At 41.2% G+C, this 14844-nt stretch overlaps 1 protein-coding gene across 9 annotated transcripts in view; it reads right to left on the bottom strand.

Annotated features, from left to right (window-relative positions):
- The window catches only part of CUL4B (cullin 4B), a 46807-nt gene extending 32617 nt beyond the window's left edge, over nucleotides 1-14190 (bottom strand). For 2 of the 9 annotated variants that reach the window (XM_057717938.1, XM_057717934.1), the window contains exons 1-3: nucleotides 4788-4942; nucleotides 3494-4039; nucleotides 1285-1400 (exon numbers count right to left, since the gene is read on the bottom strand). In XM_057717938.1, the coding sequence (XP_057573921.1) occupies nucleotides 1285-1400; nucleotides 3494-4039; nucleotides 4788-4815 (690 nt within the window). In that variant the 5' untranslated portion in view covers nucleotides 4816-4942. Of the gene's footprint in view, nucleotides 1-1284; nucleotides 1401-3190; nucleotides 3345-3493; nucleotides 4040-4787; nucleotides 4943-5348; nucleotides 5367-9808; nucleotides 14129-14152 lie in introns of those variants that run through there. The other 7 variants (XM_057717931.1, XM_057717935.1, XM_057717933.1 and 4 more) reach the window with 6 other exon arrangements.
- Nucleotides 14191-14844: the final 654 nt, after the last annotated feature.

Raw genomic sequence — 14844 nt, 5'->3', positions numbered from 1 at the left:
CTTTAGTAATACCTTAGTACTACTATTGATACCTGATACTTACACAGCATTATAATGCTTATAACCTTACACAGCATTATTACTATGTATTGGGCACCGTTGTGAGTGTTTGGCATGCACTGACGCATTTAATTTAAACAGCAACAGAAACTGGTGATCTCAATTGACATACTACAAGTGAAAAAGTCATACAGCGGCTTATGAAAAAGTTTAACTAGTGGTAATATCAACATCAACTTACATTTCTATCATAGTGCTTCAAGGTGTTTTTTATAAACATCTTATTTGAGTCTTATAAGTCACCCTGTGAGGGATTCTTTCCCCTTTTGCAGAGGAGAAAACAGAAGCTGAGAGAGGTTTAGTACCTTGCCCAAGATCACAAGAGTAATAGAGCCAAAACTAGATCCCTTTGTGTTCTGATTCCGAATCCACTGTTTGTCCAACACCATACTACCACTACAACTAAAATGAACAGATGAAACTACAAATTCTGATAAACTGAACCAACATAATTTCTTACATGGCACTCATCAATGCAAAAACTCAAACCACAGGACTCTTAAGTATTTTTTTTTAATATGAAATTGCTGATGCTATAATGGAAAGTAACTTCTTGAATTGGTTGCGGCAAAAATGCAGTAGGGCAAAGTATCTTGGTAGCAAGAAGTCTAAATCAGTAATTGCCCTTGATCGTATGTTTAAGTTAAACACTTCAAGTACAAATCCATTTAAGTGAAAGAAACAAACCTGAACCTCAGACTAAAGTTGCTGAACTACAACCTGCTGCTCATTTTTGGGCTAAGGTGTATCTTGCAGGCCAGTAGAAAAACATAAAGAACAAGAGAAAGAAATGGCAAAAGCATGCTAACAGGAAAGAGGTAGAATAAAGTATATGGAAAATACCTGCATTTCTTGAAGCCTTTCCTATAGGTAACACCACTTAGCAATAAGTATCACAATAGAATGACATGTCACCAGAAATCATCTTTGGGATCCAGGCTATAGGATTCTATTATAGGTAAAACTTATTATACCAAGGTACTCCTAACTGTAAATCCTAATTAGAAGGGTCCAAGATAGGCCCGATTTATATCAATAAGACTGTACTCATAGTTTATGTCAGAATATATGGTCTGATTATAAAGTAGTGCATATATTAATTGAGAAATTGTAATTAGAAGGAAACCAAAAATCTACATAAGTGCCCATTTCAGAAAGTAAAACCCATATACATTGCACCTCAATGTACGCTAACCAAATCTGGTTATCCACATTAATACATACCTGATAGAGTTCTTCTAAATTGTACTTAATTGAAGTACTATTCTGAATAGCTTCCACTGCTTCTTTCAGTTTCTGCCATGTTTCATCTGTGTAGTTTTCTGGTAATTTAGGCTTATCTAGATGATATATAAAAGGTTGATAATCAGAATAATATGTAGGATACAGTAATGAAAAGACCCATTAAATACTAAGATTATTGTTCTTTAAAGGTAAATTGTGATGTTTATAATTATTATACCTAATTATTAAAATAACCATTATATTTAGGATTAGTATAAAGAATAAAATTTGAAATGCCAGAATACCGTGTAAGTCATTTTAACTCACCTATTAAAACTGAAGGTGAGGGGTTTTTTTTCCTATTGGCTGAACTGCTTCAAAAAATAAAAATTCAAGAATGACAGATAAAATAACAATCCTGATCCTATTCCATCATGTGTAAAACTTAAGTCAACATGAATTTTGTACCTGAGATTTAAAATACTGAGTGCCTACTATGTACAAGGTACTTTATAAACATCTTAATTTTCCTAATAATGTCCTAAGGAAGGTATTATTATCCCTATTTCACAACTGAGGAAATTGAGGCTGGAAGACTCATTTAGTAAGGCTTGCCCAAGGTCACCATAGCTAGTCAATGGCAAAACTGGGATTCTAAGTCAGGTCTGTTTGATCCCCATATTTATGTAGCATCTAAAGAAATGGAAAGAAACATCTTAATTCATGTTTTAAACTACATTTGCGAGCATAGTAAAATATAAAAAAATTAAAACATCCAAACAACTCCAGAACCCATTATGTAGCACTTTCAGAATGGGAAGGGACATCTTAATCCATGCTTTAATTTCAACTTCATTGACTAGCAATAAGTATTTTTTTATTAAAATATCAAGATATCTTAATAACGTGTTTTTATTTTAGGAAAGGGAGAAAAAAACCCAAACGAAATCTCTGAAACCAGTATACAAATGCAAGTAGCATCATAGCTCATCTCTTTAAAAATCCTTAGCTATTAAATTGATATATTTTAAGTAAAACAGTGATCAAATCAGTGAATTACAATTCATATTTACTTCAGAAAGGTCTACTATTAAATTAGAAACATTACAACACTTGAAACCCTGGAGATGGGAGAGGAGTGATAGAAAAAAGAAAAGGTTAAAAATAAACAATACTATAACCCTCTGCTTGGGACAAAATAGAGCATATTCCTGATTTTCACATTAATGTTGAAAATACAAGCATGGAGTCTAAATTTTCTCAATACTAATATTTAGCCACAAAGCACTGATCTGGTAAATATTACTTTAGTTCATTCATTTTACTTCTCCATTTAATAAACATTTTAGCATCTACTACTTGCCAGTTAAGGGCGTTGAAAAAGTCAGAGAAACACACTCAAAAGTAATGCAGCTGAATTACATTTTTAAAAATTGCTGATTTGATATTTGCACCAATGCATTCATAATATTCTCAATCACAAATCTCAAAAACTTGAACAAATTTTCCTAAAAGCTACAGGTCAGTACTTTGAAACCCATTTCAGTGATTAAAAAAAAAATAGATGTAGTAATTCTTCCCATCTTTAGACTAGTGATACACAGTTACTACTTCTGTGTATACAAAGTATTCTTCACTTCCAAACCCTACCTTTGGAAAGAAATGCAGAGATCATAAGTACTTTTCTCCAACTATTGTTTCCACAATAAGTTTCAAGAATATAGTATGCAACATTATAACTCTAACTCTAAGTCTTCTTTGAACATGAAAAAATCACTATTACTACCTGCATTTCTAGGGACTAGATAATGTGGCCTACTGAAGCATAAAAATAAAAATCCCAGCAGTGCCAAGGTTCACTATGCACCTGAAATAAATAAACGTTTTTAGAATACAAATTTCTCACCTGTAAAATCCGGATCAATCATGTCGATTGTCAATGTTATAAGGAATAACAGATTAGATACAATAGGCTGAGACAGACCTCGAAATACTGCACAGAAACACCTGGTGTATGCTTCAGCACAAGGATACTAACCACCCCCGGAAAATGAACCCTCCACCCAAAAAGGACCTCCCTCCACCTCATTGATTATGCATAAAAGATTAGGCCACCTCTATACTGTTTAATATATTAACATAAATAGAGCACGTGACCACTCAAGTGTCAAATCCTTAGTAGGTGATTATGGATCTTGGCCTTGGTTACCTTTAAAGTTCTTGATCACTAACTTCTTAGCTGAGCCAGGCTTGCTGTTAGCAAAGCTAGAGACGGTGGTAGAAGATTTGGCTAGGCCGTTTGCGTGATGCACCGAAGCCACAGAAGAGATTAATATACTCTTATTTTTAAGTTGCTGCTGCTGAGATGTTGCAGCAGTTGGTGAAGATGAGGAGGAGGAGGAGGAGGATTCCTCAGCCATCTTCGCATCAAACCCTACAAACTCCAGGGTGTCTTCAAAACGCAGCTTCTTCTGTATCGGTACGTGGCTGGAAGCAGCCACTGGAACCCCCGGGCAGAAGGACGAGGTTGAAGGGGATGCCGAATCCCTGGGTTGTAAAGGAGGAGTGGAAGAGGAAGAGGCGGAATCAAAGTCTTCTCTCTCGTTACTACTGTTACTGCCGCTACTGCTGCTGCTGCTGTTTAACTTTCTCTTCTTGGCAGAGGTGGGCGGAGTGGTGCTGGTATTACCATCAGTGGCAGATCTGACCTCCTGAGCAGCAGCAGCAGCAGCTGAGGGATTGGGGGAAGAAAAACCTGTTGGAAACATGAAAATAGTGGGGTCAACAGGCAGACGAGCATCAAAAACCTACGTTTATATGCCTGCGTGCGTGTAGCAAAGAAGGTGGCAATGCTAGAGGGGGAAGGGAAGAAAGAGAGGAGAAACACAGAGGACGAGAAGGAAAGTGAAGGGGGGGCTCCACCGGGGGAATGGGAGGGTTTGGGAAGGAGGATAGGCTGACACCAGGAGTGAGCAGAACAAGGGGGGAGAGCGAATGAGGAGGCAGACAGGTAAACTGCCGTGCCGTCCCCCTCCCCTGCTTTTCGGTCTCTCTGCTTCCCTTTCTGCAGGAGCGACTCAGTAAGTCTGTGAGGCTGCAGCTCCTCCTCCTTTTCTCCCTCTCTCTGGGAGGGGAGATGCCGCGGTTGGGGGAGGGGGGAGGGGGGAGAGAACCGGGGCTTGTTATTGTCAATAGCACAAGAGGCTAAAGATGGCGCCACTTCCGGTCACGCGGCAGCGAGGGAGGGGCGGCGTCAGTCCGCGAGAGTGGGGGGTGGAGAGAAGCATTGCAGGCGCCCGGGGGGCGGGGGAGCTGGCTCGTGGGGAGGCGGCGGGAAAGGGGCAGCTAAGGCGTCCGAGACGCTCGCGCTCCTTCGCTCGCTGTTGCTCTCCCTCCCCCTCCCGCTCCCTTTCCCAGACAGCACTCTCCTCCCCCGGCCCGCCGGTAACTCCCACCCCCTCCTAAAAGCTCCCGCGGGAACCTTCGCGCCGCAACGCCCTTACCGGAAGTGACTGGGCAGACACTTTTCATAGCGCCCAGATCCCGAAGCCCCCAGGTCCGCAGGACTTGAGTGGGGGGGGGGGGTTGGGGGAGGGAGAAAGGGGGGCAGGGAAGTGGAAAGGGAGGAGGGGGCAGGCCTTCGAGACACCTTCGGAGCTCCTGATTGGCGCTTCCTGAGCGCGAGGCGGGCAGGGAGGGGTGGTGGCGGGAGAAGGAGCGGGAAGGAGCCTGAAGGGGAGGGAAGGTGGTGACGGTGAGGGGCGGGGAGAGCTAGCTGGGAAAAAAGAGGGAGGGAGGGAGTAAAAGTAAGGGAACGGAGAATGGAAACTTTGAAAGAGATAAAGGAATAAGGAGGGGTTGCAAGGCGAGAGGAGTAACCCGAAATGGAGGAAAATATAATCATGCCATTATGCCTGATGTTAGGGAGGAATGTCATGATGTTAAGATAGGAAAGGAAAAGAAAAAGAGCTTAGATAGAAAAATGAGTTTTTCATTCCGTTGAGCTATAAATTGTTTCTCTTTTATGTCAAGGACACCGCTGACCCAATACTGAGTTTTGATACCTTTCTCAGTAATGTAGTTGCAAATCCTTTTACCTCCCTACCAGGAGCATTTTCTAAAATGGCTGGCTAGAGTTAAGGATGCATTCTAAGGCCAAGAAACCGGAAGGTAACTAACACTTCCCAGGATTAACCCCAACCCCGCTCCCATCAGTCATTAACCCAATAATTTACAGACTAAACAAAGCCACTTTTTTTTTTTTAAACCAAATCCTGGTTCATACGTTTTATCTCAAAGAAGACATTTTAGGAGAACAATATTGGCAAAAGTCAATGTTTTCTACCAATAGATTACATGAGCACAAATTTTAAAATGGAGTAATCCTAAGAGCAAACCTCTAAATTTGGTTAAATTACCTACAATAAACTGTGTAAATCCCATGTTGGGAGTTTTTATTTAACCTGAGGGTGTTGGGGGGGAGGGGAGATGGGAGAACACAATGTCAGATAAAACTAAATTTGCAACCTGTTGATCTTTCTAACTGCAGAAACATTCAAGGAACATGTACTGAAAGACTTTGTATGCCAGCCACTATACCAGGTCCTGCCATCGAGAAGCCAGTGGGAGAGAAGCTTCAAAACTAATTTCTATAACAGTACTATAACAAACGTACCAAGTGCTGCCAGAACAGGTGAAACAAGACATCTGAGAGAATTCTGGAATTGTCAGAAAGAGCTTCACAGAGGAATTGAGGTTTATGCTGGGTCTCAAAGAGGGAGATGCCAAGAAGACAAGAGGGGAGAGGGTGAAAGGCATCCTGGGCAGTGGAAACAGGGGCATAGCAGGGAGTTGTGAAAGGGGCTGGCCAGTTTATGGAAATATGGAAAGGGCAGTGACGCTGGAAAGTAGTATGTCTGGTTGGAAGTAAGAAAGATGAGGCTCAAGGATGCCTGGCACATGAAACCAAAAATTTTGGAGTCTACCCTGTAGGCTAGGGTAGACAGTATGGAGACCAAACTGGGCTTTTAAAAGCAGGGTAGTGACAGGATTGTGGGTGGAATAAAAGCAGTTTGTATTGTATAGTCTGAGATAGACAAATCAGAACCCTAAGAATAAATCAGTTTTCTAATTTTGTTTACACAGGTCCACTTTTTATTTTTGTCTTGAAAAGTCCTTGGTTAAAAAGCAAATCCTCCTGGAAGAGGTACCACCTTGGGCCACTATCAGCTTTGTGCTTTTTGATGACAACAGGCTGAAAGCAAGGCTCTAATGGAAGTCAGGCCCCAGGGCCACAGAGAAGAGAGATAAGAGGCCTCAAAGGGGGAAGATGGACTCCTACCTGTTTTGAATATACAATGTTGTTCTTCCTGTCCAAAATGAGACTGTAAACTCTTAAGGCTAAGGAAGGTGTCCTAAAATATTAAACCGTCCTTTATTGTGTCTCACATTTCACACCCTGCTGAACTGTATAAATGCAGAGTAAATACTTAATGAGTTTAATATTTCATTGAGTGAGAATAAAATAATACCATATCTTCATAAGGGAGGATTAACTGGCTAATTTTCAGGACAATGATAAAGGTCGTTCTAATTCATGCAGTTATATTCCTTAGAAGGGTGTATGGACGGGCCAGCTGATAATGGCCCTAAGTGGTACCCTTTCTAGGAGGATTTGTATTTTAACCAGGGACTTTTCAAGACCAGAAAAAAAAAAGTAGGTCTTGTTCTAATTCATGTAATTATATTCCTTAGAAGGGTATTTGGAAGTGCTAGCTATTTTAAAAATTACAAATATTAGTGCCATACAAAGATAAAGTTTTATACTAACATACAGGATAGCTGAGTCCTATTAATATTCAACTATGCAGTAGTAATAATGGCTCCCAATATGACATGGTTATCTAAGCCCTTCAGTCTTCTGCATTACATGTTAGCTCTAAAAGCACAGATACTTGGCTCTTGAGCTCTAGCTCACTTTGGATGATGCAGTAGTCTAACCTACTAGTTAAGTTTTCCATGAAATATCCTTAAGTGAATTTTGTAGGAAAATATTTTTTCTTAGTGATTAATAAAAATCTTCCTTTTGACATTTTACAACCTTAAGTTATTTTGTGCCAGGTGAATTCTCACATATTTAGCACATCTTAATATGGACATGTAATTTATGTAATTTTTTAAATTTAACATTCACATTCTGTGGCACAAACCAACTTAGATATTACTGTGTGATATATGAAGACCAGAACTTTGTGTCTTTTTGGAACTTTGGACGAATTTAAAAGGAAGAAAAACCCACATTGCTTTGTAAAACATCTTTTACATCAAGAATCAACTAATTGTGGCTAGCTAAAACATAAGCATATATTTTATGTTGTTGCAGAAAAAAACTAATCCCACGAGAAACCAAGCACAACACTCGGAGAGTTGGAGAACTCAGGTTTATTGAGCCGGCGGACCCAGACGAGCTAACGCTCCAAAATTCTGGGGCCCCGTTTCAGGGGAGTCTTCTCCTTATATAGGTTAAAACATACAGCTATAATTGGTACAAACTGATTGGCTACAAATCACTATAGGTCACCGGCAGTTACAGAGCGCGGGAGTTGCCAGGGGTTACACACATAGTAGGGGGTCCTAACAGGAACTTGTAGGAGCCGGACATTCCATTCCTATCAGGACTAAGGTCCCAATTTGCATTCTCACATTGGTTGCAGGTTGAAGTTAATGGTCACTTAACAAGTCTATGTGCAAAGGGTCTCAAACAAAGGCTTGGGGTGGGTGCCTGAGAGCGAGAGACAGTCTTCCCTTATCTGATCACTCTTAGTAATTCATTTTACTGTTTAACTGAGAGTGGCGAGCAGGCCTTTGCAAGATAGAGGAGAGGAAGTTTCAATTTCCTCATCATTCCCCCCTCTTGACGCCCTTTAAAGTTCTTACAAGGCGTCAACTTCTTGCTCATCCAGGCCCAGGGGCTGATAACCTCTCAGGGCTAGGAGGTGTGCGGTGGCCCCCCTATCTAAGGTGGCTTCAGCTAGGCTGGAAATTATCCTCATGAATAAGGGCAAGAGGCAAGGTGAGAGGAGGCAGGTCCCAAGGAGGAGTAGAACTATTTCCACAAGAGTTTTGAATCCTCCTAAGTAAGAGAACCATCCCCCAAATAGCTCTCCCGATATTCCATCCCTTCCAAGTCTGGATTGGGGCATGAACTATTTTAGTCATCTTGTTGGTTATTATTTTCTATAACCTTGCCCTTATTATCTGTAGACAACAGTTACTGAGACTGAACTTCCCATAGATGCCCCCCTCTGCAGCCAGTAAGTAATCTAGGGCCAGATGATTCTGATAAATAGCATTACACATCTTGGTTTGTTGTCTTATCAATAAATTAAGAGCCTTGGCTGTTTCATTAGTAATGATTTCAACTACTGCCTGGAGCCGAATAATTCTGTTAAGCATGTAAATTGGGGTTCAGAAGCCCCAGGACCTATCTTCTGTCCAAGCCGATGTCACCATGTAGGGATTTAGTGCTTTTCTAGATATGAGGAGATGCAAGGGTTGGGTTCATAAAATCAGCTCCTGAAAATATCTAACTATCTAAAGACCTGTTCCACCCATCCTCCAGAGCACAGAGTGCCTCATTTCTGGTCTCCACCCTGAATTTCCTTCAGGGGATGTGGAAGGTCAGTAGCTGCAGCAGCAAAGTGATTTAGTCCTTGTACAGGCAGATGGAAAGTTCCAATTTGTAGTTGACAGGGGCCCCTCATGGTCATAAATTCGACCATGCTTTGGGAGGCATTTCATGACCATTTCGTCCCACGGTGCTAGGAAGGCTCATTCCTAGGTCTGATGAAGATCTCGCCAATAGGCCACTCAATGTGCCAGTACTGGTCTAGGTCTTTATAACAAAAGCCAAAGCTCTCTGGACCACCTGTATTCCTAATCTGTTATGGTCCGGGAAAAATTCCCTTTTGTTGCATCTTCCCATATCCAGAGTTACACTATTACTATCATTGATCACATACAGAACTATATATTTGATTAACTGCTTCAAGTAGCCTAGTCATCATTATTTTTGTTGGCGGTCAGTCACACATTTGGTAATACGAGAAGCAATAATCTTGAAAAGCAGGCAAAATACAAATAATATAGCTAGTAGCATCAAGAGTTACCAGTAAATACTTAAACCACGAGCTTCCCACGCCAAACCAGTTTTGAAGAGGTCAAGACTTCACAGTGGGTTGCAGAAATCTGAACAGGTATTATTAATTGGCCAGGCAAGGGGATCCCCAAACAGGACTATAATTTTTTATTTTCTTTTTTTTTTAGAGCAAACTTCCTAAGGGCCATACAATTAGAGGCTTGGAGGGGAGAAATCCACCAAAGCAACCCAAAGTTACTAGTCATAGCTAATTGGCCGCAAACCCAACAATCAGATTGATTTTCAAAATTAGCATAGGATTGTGCCCATGATAGAAAAACATTTGAAAGGTCCAAGAAGTCAAGAAAATATTATAAATGTTCATACGACTCAGGTCCAGCATCTTGGGCTAGCTGTCTACTTCTGATGTCGGCTTCTTCTCTTCCTAGTGTGAGTGTAGTTTCTCCTTTGATAAGTGTCCTTCCATCTAGGTTGCAGGTTGTCCTTTAAATTACATCCTTTTAGTATCCATAATCCCCTGGTTGCAGGTTGTGGGGCATCTGGTTTTCATCCAAAGATAGATTACTGAGATAAGCTTCAGGAACAAACTTAGAGTGTCCTTTTAAAAACTTAGTTGGAGGGACTTCCCTGGTGGCGCAGTGGTTAAGAATCTGCCTGCCAATGCAAGGGACACGGGTTCGAGCCCTGGTCCGGGAAGATCCCACATGCAGCGGAGCAACTGAGCCCGCGCACCACAACTGCTGAGTCCATGTGCCGCAACTACTGAAGCCTCTAGAGAAAGCCCGCACACAACAACAAACACTCAACGCAGCCAAAAAATAAATAAATAAATTACAAAAAAAAAATCTTAGTTGGATTTTACATTACTATTAGCGCAATAGCAAGGAACTTTCCAGGGAGTGAATCTTAGTAAATACAGACCTCCATCAGCAAAACTGGCACTTAATATTTATTGAAACATAATCTTCTCTCTAAAATTACCCTCATTTTAACCTAATATAACCAGATTAAGGCTAATTTGTTTGCAAAATAAGTCTGGTCTCAAAAGAAACTTGGCCTGATAATTTATGTAACTATAATTCATCATATAGGCTTTTTGCTTTGCTGAATCTTTTATAAGGAGTCTCAGACTAGACTTCTAAAAGACCTCTCAGTGCTAGGAAAGCCACGCCAAGGGCTTATCACAGATTTTTGCCTAACAGATGTAGGTGAATTCCTCCCTTTTCAGGTTTCCCAAAATACCTTGCGTTTTCTATACCTGTTAGTGAGGTAGCCTTCCTAATTTATCTGATAAAGCTGCTGAGAACCTAAGAGTTTCCAATGTCTAGAGGGAATAGATAGAGAAAAGATAAATGTTTCAATCCTGCTTACAAAGGTATAATTTACCAAATTACTGTAAGCCATAATTAGTTTGAGGCGAAGGTTTTCCTTACACCTGGAAAACACAGATTTAAACCAGTAATTTTTAGATAGAAACCATAATACTTATAGCCATATTCACCAGTTTTCTCAGTCCTATTGTAACATTCTTTTTGTTAACAGCCTATGAAGCCATCAGGTTTCTCATTAGGATTCTTCAGTTTTTTTTACTCCGTTCAGCATTATGGTCTGAAAGTCAGAAACTTGTATTTATCCAAAAATCCCTTTTATAAATCTTGAAGAGGAAGCACTTTCCAAAGGCATCAGAATAAAACCTGAATCATCTTAAGACATAAGGCTTAAGAAGGCGCGTTTAAAATCTGATTACAAGGTCAATCAATTTGGTTATTGTTGTGTCATACAACACTTTAAGATAATAACTAGAATTATGACCAATAACATTATATCAGGACATATCAGAATTTTAGGAATTCCATATAATTTTTAGAATATCTATATTAATAGATTAAAATCAAACATTTATTACTTCTTATATAATTTAATGTACCAAATGAACCTAGTTTATATCTCTCTTTGGGATATTTCAGGGCCCTTTGAAGCATCTCAGAGTTAGCTATAGGTGAAAAGGATTTCATCAGAATTTGTTTTAGGAAGTTTTGTCCAAAATACCCAAAAAGGGTCCAGAACACTCCGTCAGATAGGCTCACAGGTAACTGAAACAATAGTTAGTCACTTAGCCAAAGTAACAAGAACAGATCACTTAAAAGGTAAGGAAACTTAAAATCTTTCATCAAAAGGCAGTTCAACATTTAAAGAAAACTTGTCCTCTTATCAGAGAGAAAAGCCAAATTCAAGTTTTGCACCAGCTTATTTTCCAAATTAATTTATTCAACTAAATTTATCTAAACTTAGTCAATCCTGATCATGCACAAAACTTTTCTCGGGGTCCACTTTCCACAAACCTTATCACTTTCTGTATCATTACTTTATCTCCCATTCAGTCACCCATAAGTCAGACCTACTTTTCTCTTAATAAAATGTAACTCCATTCCTCAGGCCTTCTTTACGGAAAATATACATCTTACTTTCCTTAAGCAACCATGAACTGTCTCTTGTGACAGCATTCTGTAGATTGGTGAACATAAATAACAGTGATATTTTCTAAAAACATTTGCTTTCTTCTTAAAACGTGGCACCAAGCATATTTATCAGTAGTCCTAAATATCTTTTTGTCTCTCTGTAAAGGAAGCCAATGTTTAGTAATTTATGTTTTAGTATCTTCTTTTATTTGGGAATGATCCAGCTAGGCAATAAGCTTTCATCACTTAATTTAGGGCAACTCCAGAATCTCAAGTTACCAGAATCTGGAGAGACTATTTTAAGTAGATATTCCTAAAGCATAATTCTTGACAGGGTTTATCTAAAAGCTTTTATCTCGTTTATATTTTCTTTCCTCAGAAGTTTTTTTTTTACATCAGGTTACTTTCCATGCTAACTAATTTATAACAGATATAACAAAACTTTATTTAGCTTATATTACATCTAGGCACAATAAAAATTTATATAAAAAAATTATACTTAATGTTGATGACTCTAAAACATGTCTATATTAATCAAACCAGGAAGCTTAAACCGTATTCAATACTAGATATCAGTTTAGTACTGAATTTTCCAGATGTCATGAACCTGAAATTCATTCCGGCCAGATTATTTTCTATTTCTGAGTATTTATAAGCGCTTAATAATAATTTTTTTAAAGGCAATTAGAGTTCTTTTATGAATTCTTTTGGCAATACCATACACCTACAATGAACATATAGATACATATGAACACACAAACACAGAGGCCTCATAATTCTCATTCTAAAATTTCAGTACTGAGTCAGGTACAACATAAAAGCCATCAAGTCACAAGGGTTTGGATTTAAATTGGCTTCTAGCAGATGGAACAAATCGAGGTCACCTATCTAGATGGCTAAATCCTTTTACTATTCGCAGAAAAGACACTTAGGATTTCTATTTATCTTTGGCAATTCAAGTTTTAAATTATTTTATTTTAATTATTTTGCATTCAAAAGATAGCAGAGAGAAGTGTTCCTTAGATGACCAGATAAGACATTTACCTCTCAAAGGTACAAGCAAGTTCCTCCTAAGATGACTTTGTCTCCCCTTTGTTGACAAGTGTAATTTATTTCTTTGACCAGGAAGGAGAGGGGCGCACTCGTAAAGGGCCTTGTCTTAGGGCCTAATAACCTAGGTAGCACTGATGTCGCCACTCCTGGAAAGCCCAGTATTCTCAGATGGACAGCACGATTACGTGCCTCCCTGAAGATGGCCCTAATCATAAAATGTCTCAGGGAGATGGGGCTGAAAGGAGGTGTTCCCCTGCAATGGGGTTCGCATAGGAATACCTTCAGGTGGGGCTCCAGAGGGTGTCTGGGGTGGTTGACCCTCTCGAGGGCACTGAGCAGGTGGAGGAGCAGTATGTGTACTCCTCGCCTAAGTGAAGAGCCTGAAATCCTTGGGGAATCAGGGGATTATGAAGGAAAGGTGACAGACGAAGGCAGCCTCGTAATGAGAATCCAAAATTATACAAGAACACATCAGAGTGTACCGCTCCACACGGACTGGCCCAGGGGACCTAGAGAGAGGTGCAGATCTGTCTGGCAAAAGGGGCAAGTCTTTGGGGGAAAACCTAATTTCTCAATAAGTCGGCTCAAAGAGTCAGCTGACGGAAGGGGTGAGTGAGCCTTAAAATTTTAAGAAAACTTTGGCGGAGGGTCCTAGGGCAAAAGGGCCATTTGGACATGCACAATTGCTAAATCAAATCAGTAACCAATTCCCCCCTGTGTCGATGACACAAAGACAAACAAGGATGGGTGTCCCCTCTGAGGAGAAGGCCACTCAGGTGCCCACCTGGCCATGTCCCCGTGGGGAGCTTCGGTGCCTCTTAGCTTTGGCGGGTGGTATAGACTCCCACTTGAATCTGACTTGTAGAGAGGGACTGGGTCCCCCAGAGACAGATACCGCCCTGAGCCATGAGGTCACCACGGAACCGCAGGTTAGGGCCCACTCGGACTCCGTAGCCACGAAGGCCGTGGAGCCACACAATCGCCCTGGAACGAGGACGAACCAGGGCGCTCACTCACACACACATTCACACCAGAGTTTATCACAGTGCCTCCCCTCTCTGGGAAGGTCCCTGACTGGTGGGCGCCTCCCCGCTCTGGGAAGGTCCCTGACTGGTGGGTGCCTCCCCCCTCTGGGAAGGTCCCTGACTGGTAGGTGCCTCCCCCCTCTGGGAAGGTCCCTAACTGGTGGTCTTCTTACTGAAGGCCATAGGAGATGATCAAGCTCCTCTTCCGTCCGGAGATTGGACCTGACTGGGTTCAGTGCCTGGGCTTAGTGCCCCCGGGAATCTTACCTGGTCCTGCGACCAATCCAGGTGAGCTGGTCCGCCTCTCTAATGAGTCCGGTCGGGGCCCGGCCGTCCGGAGAGTTGGAGCTCCGGTCCGACAGAGAACCCGGAATACCGTCGGGTGGCATGCCTCCTCTTTCGTCTCGGAGCTCCTTCACCCCGACCCAGCCGAGCCACCGGTCCAGCGGCTCAAGGGGCCGGCGTGGTTGGAATCTCGCTGGGGCCTCCAAAAATGTTGCAGAAAAAAACTGATCCCACGAGAAACCAAGCACAACACTCGGAGAGTTGGAGAACTCAGGTTTATTGAGCCGGCGGACCCAGACGAGCTAACGCTCCAAAATTCTGGGGCCCCGTTTCAGGGGAGTCTTCTCCTTATATAGGTTAAAACATACAGCTATAATTGGTACAAACTGATTGGCTACAAATCACTATAGGTCACCGGCAGTTACAGAGCGCGGGAGTTGCCAGGGGTTACACACATAGTAGGGGGTCCTAACAGGAACTTGTAGGAGCCGGACATTCCATTCCTATCAGGACTAAGGTCCCAATTTGCATTCTCACATTGGTTGCAGGTTGAAGTTAATGGTCACTTAACAAGTCTATG

The sequence above is a fragment of the Hippopotamus amphibius genome, chromosome X (assembly GCF_030028045.1).
Source record: "Hippopotamus amphibius kiboko isolate mHipAmp2 chromosome X, mHipAmp2.hap2, whole genome shotgun sequence".
In the NCBI taxonomy this organism is placed as follows: Eukaryota; Metazoa; Chordata; class Mammalia; order Artiodactyla; family Hippopotamidae; genus Hippopotamus; species Hippopotamus amphibius.
This window is presented reverse-complemented; position numbering and strand designations above follow the sequence as displayed.